At 38.8% G+C, this 16,052-nt stretch overlaps 1 protein-coding gene across 3 annotated transcripts; it reads left to right on the top strand.

Moving 5' to 3' along the window:
* The first annotated feature begins 2,064 nt into the window (after nt 1-2,064).
* On the top strand, nt 2,065-15,121 carry LOC119791353 (zinc finger protein ZFAT-like). 3 transcript variants are annotated; one of them, XM_038297427.1, is made up of 24 exons: nt 2,065-2,302; nt 4,123-4,281; nt 4,430-4,582; nt 4,730-4,858; nt 5,046-5,144; nt 5,230-5,346; nt 5,433-5,509; nt 5,959-6,017; nt 6,602-6,679; nt 6,897-7,045; nt 7,152-7,243; nt 7,426-7,574; nt 9,015-9,846; nt 10,295-10,400; nt 10,500-10,732; nt 11,406-11,487; nt 11,595-11,714; nt 12,710-12,883; nt 12,985-13,073; nt 13,385-13,523; nt 13,717-13,823; nt 14,055-14,142; nt 14,683-14,780; nt 14,865-15,121. In XM_038297427.1, exons 2-24 carry the CDS (start codon nt 4,137-4,139, stop codon nt 15,057-15,059), a joined length of 3,510 nt encoding a protein of 1,169 aa, XP_038153355.1. In that variant the 5' UTR covers nt 2,065-2,302; nt 4,123-4,136; the 3' UTR covers nt 15,060-15,121. The 3 variants fall into 3 exon arrangements, with proteins under 3 accessions (XP_038153355.1, XP_038153354.1, XP_038153352.1); XM_038297426.1 differs by having other exon boundaries at nt 2,066-2,302; nt 5,436-5,509; nt 14,859-15,121; XM_038297424.1 differs by having other exon boundaries at nt 2,066-2,302; nt 14,859-15,121.
* The last annotated feature ends 931 nt before the right edge of the window (nt 15,122-16,052 follow it).

The following is a 16,052-nucleotide window of genomic DNA, read 5'->3' as shown; positions in this document are numbered from 1 at the left end:
CTCTGATTTATTACTGATTGTTCCTTTCCTCTGTTACTTTTACACCATTAACTGGAAAACATTGGATTTATGATATTCAAAATGCATATCAAGATTTTATTCTTTAGAATGGTTGGCTGTTTCTGTCAATGACTAATCAAAGATTAACCCTGATTTATGAGTTCAGCTTTAACTTGAAGGACTCCTATACTGTTTGACTTTCTTATTTAAACCACCAAAATCAATTGATTCAGGTTCAACGAAAGTTCGCTACGTTCACACCGGACGCAGCAAAAGCAGCAAAATCGCGTCTGCTGCTTCATTTTTGCTGCTCGTACCAGTTAGTTCTGACGTGCCGTCTGACGCGCATTGGGCGGAGCTTCACTATCCTTTCTCTGCCTTGCAGCTATATTTGCTGTGATCAGTGGGAATAAAGTAGTTTTAGTATGTTTTTAAGTGAGAAAATACACCTGAAAACGTAATCAGTGCAGCCAGTTCATTCAGATTATCATCCTGCCTTCCAATATTTTTTCTGTCGGAGCCGCTCAGACCCCCACATACCAGCGGTGTGCCGACAGTAGGAATCCCTTCATCAGCAGCCTCTGGCCGGGTCGCCTCCTCGCGGTTCACCGCAGCAGCTGGTAGGTGTTTTTCATCTAAATAATCCAAACTGCAGGCAGCAGGATAATAAAAGCCAACATATTCTGCCGGCAGATTTCTGCATTTTAAGTTAATTTAGGCGTCAATAAACTGAGGAGTGATCATAGCGCTCTGATCATCAGCGCTGTGTCTCTCTCCCTGCCAGCTCCCAGATCAGCTTCTCTGATTGGTTGACGCAGCGCGTCGAGCAGCAAAAATTGCTGTGCCTTGACGCCCGTCAACCATTGACTTTGCATGTAAACTCGCTGCTTCTGTCGCGCCAGCTGCGTCCAGTGTGAATGCAGCATTAATCTATTCTCGGCCATTCAGTTTTTATTTTGTTGCTGTTTTAAAGATTTTGATCAATATATGCCAATATATGTTGGCACCAGACGTGGATATTCAGGTCTGGTGCCAACATATCCAGATCGTCATATTTCCACTACAATGATTTAAGCTTATATGACAGGGTTTCTTCACGGCTCTGAGCATCTGTGACCTGATCTTGTTTTCATTTGCCATTTGCTGAGAAAACAATCAGATATCACTTTCAAAACCAATGTCATAGTGCTCTACCCTTCATTTCTTTCAGATGATTTCATCTGCCCATTTTACAAAAGAAAACCACACTATATACTTATTTCAGTCCTTTTTTGGGTCATTTTCTTGAATTTGATGTTGAACATATTGATGGAGGCCTGCAAAGATAAGGCCCAGGGTTTGCTTGCTTGATGTTCCAGTAGTAGGGTGAGTTTTTGACGACTCTGACCAGAGTGATTATTAACAGAATCTTTTTGGGGAAGTGTTTGTCTTTCTTGAATTAAGGACTCTAAATTGTTTAAAAAAATTATGTTCTTTCCAGAATATTTGACAGCAACAATGGTCATCACAGATATGTCATCTTTTTGTGGCTTCTTACACCATAATTATTATTAACTTCAGCAAACGCATCACAGTACTCTGTTATAAAATGATGTTATGATACAAAAAAAGAATATATATATATATATATATATATATATATATATATATATATATATATATATATATATATATATATACTGTGATATTATTTAAAATTTTCCTTCTCTTTTTAAAATATATTTCGTTGCATTGTATAGTTGCAGTACTGTCCTCCTGTCACTAAGGGGTGCTCGAAGTTTAACAGCTCGAACTCGAACAGGCTCTGAGCCCATTCACTTCCGCTGTCTGGATGGACTTGTGTCGCAGATTCGACAGATATTCGCGTTTTGCTATAGTAAATGTAGATTGTAAATATTCATTCAGCGGTTATAAGTAGTTGCCCCACATCATTCTATGTAGTACTTTTCTTGATATTTTGTTGACTCGTGTGAAAAAATGAATGGAGAAAAAACGGGTAAGAATTTTATTGAATTTCAGCTCGAATATGTCGGTGCGTCCTCAACTTGTTTTTATATCTGTGTACATTTGCAAAAGTATAACTTCTCTTTGAACTAGTTTATATTTTGTCACATTACCTCGATAAACTATGCGTATGTAATAAAAAAAAAGCTTTACAAATGGGGTTAGCTTTACAAATGCTTTTGTGAAAAATGTGAACTGTGCAGGTAATCCGCCTCTACATCAGTTTAAAAACAGCTGTTGTGACTCTGGGGTTTGCTAAAGAACCTTAGTGAAGAAGACATCAAATGACAGCAGACAGGTAAATGCAAAAAAAAAAAAAAAAAAGTATATATATCTATATATATATAGATATATAGATAAATAGATACATAGTATGTGGAAAAAAAACATGATTCCATTATTATTTCATGTAATAATATCAAATTGTCTTATTCAATGGCAATAATATTAATCCCATTGACAGATCATTTTATTTACCTGCTCAAATTTTGACCAAATACACTCATTTTAAGAATAATTAAAATATTTCAGATCTGTTTTTGCAGTGCAAAGTGAGGGTCAAAGAACAATGTCCTAGATTTTAACAATGTTGCAGAGTATTTTTAAATCCTTTATTTAGCCTCGTCCTCCATGTCCTATTAAACTGGCAAACATTAAGCAAAGAAATATCTGTGCACCAGGGGAGAAGCTAGAGAGATCTACAACTCAGGTTGACTAAAAAAGTGTGCACTCCTCAAATCAAGTTTTTGATGAGTCAGATTTTTGAAGCTTGTCTTCTTGTTTTTTCGGGATCGATGAGGGGGGAACAGCAGAAACTCACTTACTCCCCTCACACCTCATTTGGCTCTGCTTGGGGAAGCTTGAGGCATTCCTAGGCCAACCGAGACACAAGGTCCATCCAGTATGTTATTGATAGACAGCTGAGTCCTCATCTGTCTATTAATATCCTTCTCCATTCTCCCCTCACTCATGAGCAGGACTTCAAGAGACTTGAACTTCTCCATTTGAGACAGGAACTCTCCTCCCCAGTGCATGCTGTAGATCTTGGCAGGAGGGAGCCAGCATAACCACGTCATCTGCATAAAGCAGGGATGAGATCCCCAAGTCCCCTAACCAGCTGCCCTAGGCTGCCCCTGCAAATACTGTCCATAAAGGTTATGAAAAGGACCGGCAACAGAACAGGTCTAACTTCATGCTGGCGATGTGAATCCAACTCTGCTAAAACAGAGACTACATGGCCCCTAGTAAAGAACCAGGACTCTGCACTCCTGAAGTGCCTCCCACAAGGCACCGGGAGCGACATACTGGTCAAATGTTTTCTCCATGTTCAAAAAGCACATGTGGACCAGTTGGGCAAACTTCCACGAGGCCTCCAGAACTCTGCAGAGTGTAGAGCTGGTCCACTGGCTCCATGGCTGGAACATGAATCACACTTAGACGGACTGTCCCCTCCAGCACCCTGGAATAGCTTAGAGTCTTTATGCTAATTTCCAATTAAGATTGTTTTAAGCAAATTAACTTTGTTAATTTTTACTACACATATAAGAACATAAAGTGACAGACTACTGAAGCCAAAAGGATTGCTCTGGAACAAAAGAAATGTTATTTAAATAAATTAATAATAAATGGAATTATTGCCCAGCACCAGAAAGTGAAGCTATCTTGATGGGAAGATGAATTGATCGAATATAAAGAGTTACAGAGGACATGAGACCAGAGGAGAGGTTTACCATCCAGCAGGATGACGACCTTAAGGAAACAAATATATTGTCTGACTAATCTCCCTCTTTGCAAAGATGTTCTTGCAGCAGTAGGAGGGTCGACTCAGTTGGGTTGAATAAAACAAATGCCCCAAAATTACAGCTTTTTATTACTATAAAACAATCTGACCCATTCAAATATATGATATTCCTCCTCCCCAACACCTATGCACTACTACTATAAACTGCTCTGCAACATAAAGTTGCAATAAAGTGCATCAAAGTAAGTGGTTGATTACATGACAAAATACTAAAGATCAGTAGATGTGGATACCTTCAGAAGCCTAATCATTGTATTCCCTTGCTGACCTCTGTAACTTCTACCTTGTTTTTTCTTTTCTTATTTCTGCTTACCTAGCTGGTTCTGTCTTCATGTGCCGCCTCTGCAACCTGTTCTCTCCCAGTCACTCCCAGCTACTGGCCCACTGCACCCAGAATCACCCTGAACATGAGTCTCCAGATAGCATCATTGCTACACTGGCTCCACTTAAAACTGCGCCTGTGGAGGAGCTGCAAGGTAAAAGTACCATGGTGTTACACCTACAAGTTTTTTAACACATAAATGAACATTGAATCAAATTTGATTTAAAAGAGAACCAAGAAACAGAAAGACGTCAACCTGAAACCCAGTTTAAGTGGGCTTACTTTCTGTTACTGGCTTTCAGAGTGTCCAGTTAAGAGGAAACGAGGAAGACCAAAAGGTTCTACCAAGAAGTTAAAGAGGGACTTGGCAGAAAGTGATGACACCCAGAGTGGAGAGAAAAGAGAGGAACAAAGAATCACGGAGGGAGAGCAGCAGCTCGGTTCAGTCAAAGATGGTACAGTACTCATTTGAGAGTTCTGTCATTTTTTAAATCCCGGTTTGACCCAAATAGCCCAGATATAACTGATGTATTTAGTGTTTAAACATGCAGCATATGCTTTTCTCACTGCCCTCTGATTGGGCTCATTTTCTTTCTGTTAAGGTGACAGCCAGGATGGGGTTTTAGGGCTTGAATGCAGAAACTGCCATCGCACATTCAGCAACAAACGACAGATCCTGAAACACATCTGCCTCAGAGAGGACGATGAGGAGGAGGATGACCAAGAGACCGGTGAGGACGGAGTGGGCAGACAGAATATTTAGGCTGTTTATGTGTTACTGCTGCCATTTTTGTTAAGGGATGTTTGTTTTAATCAAGGAATATTAACCATCCAGATTTCCAACAATTGTTAAAAACACAAAAGATTAATTAGGATATAATGTTAAGTTACAGCAATAAACAATTTGAGCTTTTTTAGGAAGAACTTTTGATGCAGAAGGAAAGGAAGGTTTCCAAGGAGCAGATTCAAACCAGACAAAGCAAAAACCAGCAAGAGTTGAACTCAAAAGACAAATGGGTAAACACATAACACTGAGAGATACTTTTCTAGTAACTAATTGCCAAATGAAACAGTAAATGTATTTATTTGTTCCTACATTTAGATACTGCCAGCTCTAAACCCTCAAAAGCCAATGAAGTTTGGAGCGAAAGAAGAAAACCAGCAGGACAGAAAAAATCTCTTATTAATGTCGTTCTGACAGAAGATGAAATACTTCCAGGTTAAAATTAAAGATATTTTTTTTGTTACTTTGATATAAAGAAACAATAAATTTTTAGAAGTGAAATAACATTGCTTTCATTTCAGCAGGCATTTGTAAAATGGTGCCAGTAGAAGATATTTCAGCAGAAACTGAGTCTGCAGCTGTCCAAACTCAACATCAGGTAAGCAGAAGATTAACTGCCAGCTGCAGTGTTTGTGATCGGGTGGTTATATAGTCTAGGGAGGACAGTGGGGGGGGGGGGGTTCACTCTTGTTGCTTAATTGATCTGCTCTGTGTTTGATCATCTAAAGTTCTAAATATATCACGAAGAGCAAAGGGAGGGGATTAACCAGGGTACCGTTTATGCAAAAAGCATTACTTACTTTGGCCTAGAAACATTTAGATGTCAAATGGTTACATCTGCTCACTTATAGTAGTTTTTTTTTTTATTTCAGTCTCCAAAACAAAAAGTATAAAAACATAAAACCTTTCGTTAATTAAGTTGTATTCTTTTTTTTTTTTTTTTTTTGCTTTCTTGATTAAAAGTATATGTAGTGTGGATGGCTCTGACATCTATGAACAATACTATATGATTGATTCAGGTATAAACAGAATGCTTTGTCTAATCAGGGCCTCTCAAGAGAAGTTACAGCCTGTGAAAATAACCCCACAACTAAAGACGAGTTGAGGTAAGCAGAAAAAGTCTCTCCGCTCTTATTTCAGGAGCAAATCATAACTTTGGATTATAAAAAACTGGGAAAAAAAGCACAAGTTTAAGGAAGTTATAATAATTATGTTGTTAATTGATTAATCTGTTAGTAATTTGTTTTGATTAATCGATTAATTATGGGATAACAACATGTCCCTTTAAGGACCCTTCACACAGAATGGAAACCAGTAAATTAGGTAATACATTTAGGGAGTTCTGGATAGAGGATTTTGACAGATATTTTTTTTTTTTCTATCTTGAATGCAAAATCTTTAAAACTTTTCTTTTTTTTGTGCAATTTTTGTTTAGTTACTGTTCTATGTGAGTTGCTTTGATAGTAAATGGCATGTTTTAGAGTCTGTATGCTCCACCTAATTATTAACTGATTACTAAATTAGTTGATGATTGTTTAAATAATTAACTAATCCGATTTATTGTTGTAGCCCTACAGAAATGAAAAAATTAAATAAAATCAAGCTGCTTTCGATTGTGTGGTGTCTTCTTTTTTTTTTTTACATCAAAAACATCAAATTCTACTGATTTGATGTTTTCTTCTCCATATAGATCTGATGTAAATTCACCAAAAACAGCATCAACCACCAGAGGATTCCAGGAATATTCCATCGAACAAGAAGCTGCAAAGTAAGATATAATTCATTATCCATCCAAATCCATTTTGCTCATTTTATTTTGAAGTTCAGATTGTTAAATGAGGAGAAAACTACAGTTTGCCTTTTTTTTCACAGATTATTTTGCCTGTTAAAAATTTAACTGTTGTTACATAAAGCAGTTCTAAAGTTAGATAACTGTTCCCGTCAACATTAATGTGCTTAACAAATATAACCTGTCTTTGTTTCAGTTTACCCCAGAGCAAGCTGAAGATCTTTGCCTGCGAGTTTTGCAATAAGATCTTTAAGTTCAGACACTCATTGGTCGCCCATCTCAGAACACACACCAGGGAGAAACCCTTCCACTGCCCGCACTGCGACTACGCCTCCGCCATCAAAGGTAATTCACTGAGTTAGTGGAAGAAACGGGAGCAGTTTGGTTTCTGAGAAGGAAGAAAAGGTGTTATTTCTTCTGATTTTTATTTTTATTTTTTGCTTGTTTAAAGCCAACCTAAACGTTCACCTAAGGAAACACACTGGGGAGAAGTTCAGTTGTGAGCACTGCGACTTCAGCTGCCTCAGCCCAGGACACCTCAAGGTGGTATATTATGATGCTTGTGAGATGGAGAGAAATGTAATGTAACTTGTAAGATTACACCTGTTTGTAATTTGACTTTTTAATGTCATATTAATTTGGTTATGCCATCTAAGTCTGTTTTTGATTAAGTTATTGTAGAGTGTGAGATGATTGCTAATCTTTCTCTGTTCTTGCTGATGCAGGTTCACATAGAGCGAGTCCACCTGAAGATGAAGCAGCACTGTAGCTTCTGTGAGAAAAAGTACTCCGACGTGAAGAACTTGCTTAAACACATGGAAAAAAGGCACAACCTGAAGGATGCTGCTGTTCTCCAGACCTACCAGCAGCTAAGGTTTGGTCCTTAAGGGAGGCTGATAAGTTACCCACTTTAACCGTTCATAAAAAAAAAAAAAAAAAAAAAAAAAAAAAAAATTAAAAATACCTCATTGATTCCGAAGGAAAATTAAATGTTTTTATTTTTTTTTGTAAATGGGGACAGTTTTGTATTTAATTCTAAGTGTTATCAGGCTGTTATTTCTCAGGATCAAATGATAACACAAAGTTAGACTTTAATATTTTGGAATCAGAGTTTGGTTGGGAGGTGTTTTCATCACACTGGAAATTCTGGATTGCTTTAAAGTTTCCCTGACCTAAAATCGGGAGGTCGTCCTCCTTCATTATTCCCTCCATGTTCTTCATTGGTCTTTTATCTCTGATAGTATAAAACAGACCCTCAGGTTGGGTCTGATTTTGGTTTAATGTCTCTAACTGATTGAATTGCATCGAATCCTTGCACCTCAACAGTTGTTTCAGTTAAGTTTATTAGATTTAGGAGACGCTTTAGATCTTTAGGTCCATTGTTTGGCCAACTAAAGATGTAGGTGTCAGTAGGACTGAGGAGATTCCTTTATGGTTAGCATCTCAGTCCAATTTAAGACTTGTTTCACTTTGGGATTCCTGCAGTTTGCATTTTATAGCTTAACTCTGGTTCGGTTTCTGGACAACCACACTAGATTTTGATTCCTCTGAAGTGGCAGTTTTGGTTAATTGATAAAACTTTATCACAGTTGGTTCTTCCAAGAGTCAACTGAACCAAAATGCATCAAAGACAGTTTTGGACATGAATAGTTTATTCTTAAAAGTCAGTTTTGTGCCAAAGAACCAGCGAATTGAGCTCTGTGACTTAAGGAAAATGGTCAAATATCCAGTCAGAGGTCTGAAATGAATCTTGTTGATCAAATTATTTGGGGGATAAATTGGGTAGATTTGAGTCTGTTTGCATATTATTGTCAGTCTGTGAAAGAGTGTCTGCTTTCCATTAAACGTCTGCAGCGGGTACAGATTCTTAAGCCCAAACCCCTTATCTATATTTCATGTAACTTCAGTCCATTTAGAAAAAAGGAGGTTTTCAATTTAGGCTTTTAAAGCCCATGTTGATTTAACATATATATTTATTTTGTGATCCTGCAGGTATAGATGGTGGAATGGAAATCCATGATGGAGTTTCTTATCATTTTATTTATTATAGTTTAGTTATCTTCCAATTTATTTCTATATCCATTCAAGGCAGCAGTTCAAGGACCAGGTTTTCTCTTTGAGCCTTACACTGATTGGTTTCCCTTGCCTGCATTCAAAAATTATTCAATGACTTCTAGCTCCTTAAATAGTTTCTGACTTTTCCATTATGTTCCAGTTTACATTTATTTCAACAAATCAAGGCATCATATTTTGGGAGAAATAGAGCAATTTTTTAAATCTCCTGCTTTACCAGTTTTCTGTGGGTACTCTGCAGGTTAAAGACTCGTCAGGGCCTAAGGCAGCTCCTCTACCACTGCCCTACATGTAACCGGCGCTTCAAGAACCAGCAGGAATGTGAGCGCCACCTGCTGATCCACGGGCCTCAACCGCCTTTCGCCTGCCAGCTCTGTGACCACAAAGCTACCAAGATGGTTGCTCTGGCCGCCCACGTTAGGAAGCACCTCTTCCTCTACATCTGCAGCGTGTGCAACAAAAAACTGGTCAGCTCACAGAGACTGAGGGCTCACCTGGAGGAGAGTCACTCTGAGCTGGATATGGAGCAGAGCTTCATTGACTGTATCAACATCAGCTACTGTCTGATTCCCCCGAAAGAAGTTGGAGGAAGTGAGGGGGGTGAGAAAAGAGAGGGGGAAGCCACACTTAAAGAGGCCGTCGGCGACAGGACAAATGTAGGAGACCTCGAGGGAGACGAAAAGACTCTGATTGAAGATGAGAAGCAACTGGAAGAAGAAGAGGAAGAACAAACCAAATCAGTGAAGGTGACGGAAGAGGAGAAAGAAGAAGAAGAAAGATTAAACATAGAAGCTCAGAAAGATTCCCAGGAGAGATGTGATGAAGCAGCAGCTGAGAACACAGCTGGAGTAGAGATAACGCACTCGCCTTTATCACCAGAGGTCGTCCACACCTCACCTCTAAAAGACAAGAGTAAAGAAAATACACACAGAGACTCTGTGAACAGATCTGCAGCCAGCAGCACAGCTTCATCTTCAGCATCAGGAATTAACAACGTATCTGGTGTCACAGTTGAAATGCATTCATCTGCAAATATCCTGATGGAAAAAAGCCAAAATTCACCCACAGAGAAGGTACATTCAGAACTACAGTGGAATCAGTTAACCCCAACACTAATAAAACTCAATTTGAATGCTTTTGTATTAAAAAAAGAGCGTCAGTATGCAGCTGAAGCATTTTACATGAAAAGAAAATTTAGCTATAAAGAAACTGAGATGTGTTATACAAAAGCTAGATGATATTTCAAGTTAGAGTAAGAGTGATTGAACAAGTAAAGAAATGATCTAAAATGTGAAACTTACCGGTAATGTAAAATGCCCTGGAACACTTTGTGAAACTTTTTAAGGAGGCTTGAAGTAGAAGCATACACAGGATTTTATTATTTACTCAAAAGGAACCAGTTAAATCATTAGAAATGCCCTCCATGATTAAATTTGGGTTAAATTTGTCACCCTGTTCAGTCTAGTTTTGACATTTCTCTCTTTACTTCCTCTATAACTGTGTTCCCCCCCCCCCCATCAGAGTGCTTTCCAAGAGGTGGTTTCATCTCTTCAGAAAACGCGCCTCGATATGGAGACCTATCAGGAGCTCAGGAAAATGTACGGAAACCTGGAATGTCAATATTGTGGTGAGACCATAGTGGTTATTTGTGTTCACTTTTTCTTCTTTTCCCTTGCTTATGGATTGTGCTGCTTTCTGCTTTTAATCCCGTTTGTTCTCCTTTAAGGTAAACTTTTCTGGTACAAAGTCCACTACAACGTCCATGTCCGCACACACACTAAGGAGCACTTGCATTACTGCACCAAGTGCAGCTACTCTTCCATCACCAAGAGCTCGCTGAAGCGGCATCAGATCCAGAAGCACAGCGGTCTGCTGCTGCCTTGTTCCACTCCTGGCTGTAAATACTCCACACCGGACAAATACAAGCTACAAGCACATATAAGGACTCGGCATGATCAGGTAGGACATCTGCTGTATCGCACCAATTTCTTATAGACTATCTGAAAACCCCAATTAGAATCTCAGTTCTGTTTTTTGAGATTCTCACATTTAAAAAGTATCTGACCGCAGAACAACGTTTGTAGATGTTGATGTTTTAGGCTACTAGTCGCTATGAAAGGAAGAAGCTTTCTCTCCACGTTGCTCTAAACAGCCTTTTACTGCTGTAAAAAAGGGTAGTGGCAGCATCATGCTTTGGAGCACCTGATCACAGCTAATATGAGGATAAATGGAGCCCAGTGCAAAAGTGTAAGGAAGCAGTGGAACCCTTTGCACTGGGATGGAGACTCGCCTTCTTGCAGGATGGGGATCTTGTTTATAAAGATTTTAGACTAAATAATTTCCATCTAATTAGAATTGGCCAGTCACAGCTCAGATGTAAATCTCACTGAGAATCTGTGTAAAGTACTAAGTTTGCATGCTCCTTATACAGACTGCCTGAGCTGAACTATTGTCAATGCGGGAAATCACTAAATGTCTGTATATAAAAACGCACAAAGTTTTATTTATAAGAAAACACAATAAATCTTCATGTTGTTTGCATTAAACATTTTTATAGAGTTCAAAAGGTGTGGAAAGTTTGGCAATGTTCTCTAAATTTTTCTTGATGCCCTGTTATGGTTGTTATTTACAGGAGAGGCGTGCTGTTTGTCCCATATGTCAGCGCAGCTACCCGCAGCACAGATTAAAGCACCACCTTAAATCATCCCACCCAGGTGAAAGAAAGAAATATATAAGAAACACAATATCCAACAATTTGGAGTCTTATCATTTGCCTTGTTTCTTAGTGTGTGTTGACCAGTAGATGTTTCTCATTTGACAGATAAAGTACCTGCTGGAGGACATGGAGTGATGGTGCAGCGTGCAGAGAAGTGCCCTTACTGTGACTCCTACTTCCTGAAGAACAGCAGTGACTTTCAGCAGCACATCTGGGCCCATCAAGGTGTGCTGGCGACGCAAATAAAACACATTGCAGTTATTCTGCATGGCTTGTATGTCATCACTTTGTGAGCTGAGTTTCCATCTTTCTGTGATCATTTTCTGCTTGTCCTCCAAAGGGAAGGAGCATGAAGTTAAAAACACTCCAGATGTGATTTAAGAGTCTATGTAGCTTTTTCTTGGCCTTTTTTGGCATATTGCACCATGTTTTTCTTCGCCCTCCTGTGCCTCGCCATGAGCCCGTATCCCAGCTTGAGCAGCTGTTCGTTTTGCTCGTTAATCTTTACCACATGTTTTCCTCCCTTTTTTACCTTGAAGAGCTGTTTACCTTGAAGTTCCAGCTGCTCTCAGGTTGAGATGCGGCTGAAGATTGTGCACAGGTGTCAGTGAAGGTCTCAGAGGACGATGGCGTTTCTAACATCTCTGCAACTTTCTAACATTTCTGCTGCTCAGTGATGTTTTTTTTTTTTACATTCATTTATATCGATGGCTGCACATATTAAACAAGCTCTTCTGTTTTATATATCTCTTTATATGTTTAGCCCTTTAGGGTCACAGTCCCTTCAATACAGTACTTACAATACAGGAATTTTGGACCTTTTTTTTTTAACATTTCTATGTTGCAACTACATAAGTTAACGTGTTATTAGGACTTTATATGACAAACTGAAGTTCCTATATGAATTTAAATCTGGGGCTTTACAGTAAACCAGGATGGATACCAATTTCTTAAGATTTTTTTATTTGTAAGCAAATTTAAAACCAATGTCTACTTTCTTTTTACTTTGTAATTATCCACTATGTATTGCTGGTTTATCACTAATATCTTTATGAATACTCCTGCAAGGCCTGTAATCACAAACATGTACTGTCTTTATATCTATAATGGAGAAAAACTTAGAAAGCCTTTTTTATCAGCTTTAATGGCTCTGCCAATGAGGAAAATACTGCTCATGTGTTTGATTCTAGATCCTCTTTATGTGTGTTGTTCTGGTTCAGGTCTAAAGCCGTACACCTGCAGCGTGTGCAACTATTCCAGCTGCAGTCGCAGTAACCTGAAGACCCACATGAACCGGCACAACAGTGAAAAGCATCATCTCTGTGATCTGTGTGGTAAAAAGTTCAAATCCAAACTGACGTTGAAAAGCCACAGACTGAGCCACACAGATGAGGGTAGGTTGTGAATGGCTGAGGGTTTGTTGACATGGGGGAGCATAAGACCGTAAAAAAAAGCTGTCATAATCTAGAGGGGGAGACACTGTGTGTCTGTACAGGGAGGAGGTTTCGATGTTCAGAGTGTCCATTTACGTCGGTCTATAAACCTTCCTTGCTGCGACACATGGAGCAGCATGCTAAGTTTAAGGTAGGAAGCACACCTATCCACAAACAGCCACAGTTTCTGATTCTAACATTTTTTATTTTCCTGCATAACATCTAAATTTGTAAAAAGAAAAAAGAACAATGCTTATTTGAACATATTCTAAGATTATTTTAAATGGTACAATTCCTAAAACCGACTAATCTGTCAGATTTGGTTTCATCCTGTAACTGGAAACATCTGAGACTTATAACAGTTCATTTAAGATAAAACCCCGTTGAATAAGCCCCCTGAATTTTAGGCTCAAATTGCATTTTGTTTCTCTTAATTAACTTCCTCTTGGTGTGTGTTTGTAGCCGTATCGTTGCGCTCACTGCCAGTACTCGTGTAACATCGCCAGGGCTCTGAAGCGACACTACAACATCAAGCATCCAGAGGAAACCTATGAGAAGGCTGGACCTGGACTGCCAACACCTGAAACCCTGAAACAGCAAGGTGCCGTCCTCCAAACGCTGTCAGCATATCTGTCCTTTTCTCAGAAATCGAGCTCACATTTAGCAGCATATCATCCTTTTAAAAGAAGAAAAAAGAAGGGTGAACATAGAACACTTTGGATGTGTAAAATGTGTGCTTCAAAGTACATCCAGTCTAACTTGATGTACCGTATTTCTTTTATCCCTGGTTTCAGGTGGGATGAAGTGCCCTGAGTGTGAGTTTGTTTATGGAACGAAATGGGAGTTAACCCGTCACCTGAAGACCAAACACAATCTGAAAGTGGTAGAAGGAAACTGGGAGGTAAAAAATATCACAGATGAAACAAAAAAAAACAAACAAAAAAAACAGGGTTTCTATGTAGCCTGGAAAATTATTGAAATGAGTTTTAACAAATGTTTTCTCTGCATAATTTTCCATCCATCCATGCATGCACCTTCCTTTGTTCCTTTCTTTCCTGCAATATGACTGTATAATAATGTGTTTTTCTTATCTATTTTTTTCACTCTTTCTAATATTTGTGTGCCTGTGCAGGTGACTGAGGAAACAGAGACCCAGTTGGTCTCTGTAGAGAATGAAGAACATCTCACTGAAACATCTTTAGAAGTCCTGGAGGACAATGGTAACCGTGATAAAAAAATTGCAATAAGTGGCTGAATTAGCTAAACTCCTGCTTTCTGATGTAACTTCTTTTGCTCTGCATTCGTTGTGTTGTTGAAAAGCGATAGTATCCACCTGGTAAAAACTCCAACAGCATGCTGTGCTGATATGTTTATTCAACCAGGACATGGAATCTGTTCTGTCTTGGAAGAGAAGATTTTACAGGCTTCAAGAAAAGATACTTGACTGGGATGTGAGTTTATTTTTCAGAAGGACAATGCCACTTAACAATGACCAGACCTCCAAAAAAATAGTTAATAACAAAGGATATTTGTCAGTTAAAATGACCCAGTGTACCTTTTGTTCCAATCTCACAGTAATCAGGTTATTTAGCAAAAATAAAAACAAAAAAAAACACTTATTTGTATCGATCCCATCCAGTCAACAGATGGAAACATGCAAGCTTTTGGTTGTTGTTTTTTTAATAAGGATACAACTGCTTTCAGCAAAGTAGTGTGTTATTGTGTAAATATGACAGAGCTCATATGTCTCTTCTTTTCAGGTAATGTCCAGCAGATTGCTGAACTGAGCTCAGAGACTCACAATGCTGTAGCCTCAATGGTAGCAATGGCTCCAGGCACTGTGGCTGTAGTCCAGCAGGTAAACATGGTAACTACACTGTCTGGAATTGGGTGTTTTTTTTTTTAAGCCTGTACTGACCTAAAGCTGTGTGTAAAGTTGCAGGTGGCTGAGGAACAGGAAGTGGGTGACTGCAGCAACCAGCTGATGGTTGTGGATGCAGACGAGGGACTTGATGGCAACCAGGTGATGGTGGTGGAGGATGGACATGGCCTGGATGCTCTGACCGTCCTCACTCAGGGAGAAAACACACACCACTACATCGTATACATCCAGGAGCAAACTGTGGAGATTATCTAGGAGTCTTCAAATTTCAGCAACATTTTTGCTTTAAGAAAAAATAAAGAAATGTATTGAATGGATGCTTTTCTTCATCAAGACTGATTTTTTATCAGTCCAATTTTACTTCCAAATAAGTATTGCAGTTTGGGTTTTTTGTTGTACAAAATAAAGTAATAACATTTTCCTTCACAAGTATGGTTTCATTTGTCAAGAATTATATGTCATCAAGCAGAGATTACAGTTTTGCTTAAGATAATTCTGTTTCTTGGTGTAATGTGTCTCAGATTGGGTTTTGGGGACCTGATCAGGATGCTCTGTGGATGTCCCCCTTTGTAGTTTTTCTAATTACATCCCAATGGGAGGAAACCTTTAGGAAGACCTGAGACCAGAAACACCTTTTATTATCCCCCAGAATGAGCTTTCGTTGGAGACAGGAATGTGAGGGGGTTCTTATTGGACCTGTTGCCTCTTTGTGTTTATTTTTTTCTTTATGCTTTGCTCCTTTTCCTCCACATGTTGGGACCAAACTCTTCTATTCTGGCTTCATCAGACAGCAAGACATGTCTCCAGAGGTTGAGACAGGACTTCTTTATTGCTGAATTTTCATTAAGGCTACGACTGATCAGGATTTTGTTAAGTCTGTGGATAAGCACAATCTGTTGTCTTAGAATCTTCGCAGGGTCGTTTTATTTTATTCTGTGATTGTGCATTTTGCACTAAAATACAAAACCTGCCTCATTCTGCACTGTAAGATTGCTGCAAAATTCCCATTGGAAGTGTGGTTGCATATATTCATTTGAACAGATTTATAAACCATCTGGCATCTAAAAATTGTCTTTGTGAATTTTTGTCTGTGTCACCCTCATTTTAGATACATAAACTAAGTTTTCCAGGGGTCATCAATTGTTAATCAACCTCCTGCCCCAAGTTTAACAAACCAAACAAAATTAGTGTCTGTTGATTTGGTTACTTTTGTGCTGGTTTGTGTAGCAAAAAAAGGGTTTATGCAGC

Source organism: Cyprinodon tularosa, unplaced genomic scaffold (genome assembly GCF_016077235.1).
Source record: "Cyprinodon tularosa strain WSP-4 unplaced genomic scaffold, ASM1607723v1 ctg387, whole genome shotgun sequence".
NCBI classification, from domain to species: domain Eukaryota; kingdom Metazoa; phylum Chordata; class Actinopteri; order Cyprinodontiformes; family Cyprinodontidae; genus Cyprinodon; species Cyprinodon tularosa.
Note: the sequence above shows the minus strand (reverse complement) of the source record. Positions and strands in the feature narration are given on the sequence as shown.

Coding starts and splice junctions, on each gene's coding strand:
- LOC119791353 (XM_038297424.1), top strand. CDS start 4,137: ATGTGCCGCCTCTGCAACCTGTTCTCTCCCAGTCACTCCCAGCTACTG. Junction 5,347..5,432: donor AGAAGATGAAATACTTCCAG/GTTAAAATTAAA, acceptor CTTTCATTTCAG/CAGGCATTTGTAAAATGGTG. Junction 10,733..11,405: donor TAAGGACTCGGCATGATCAG/GTAGGACATCTG, acceptor TGTTATTTACAG/GAGAGGCGTGCTGTTTGTCC.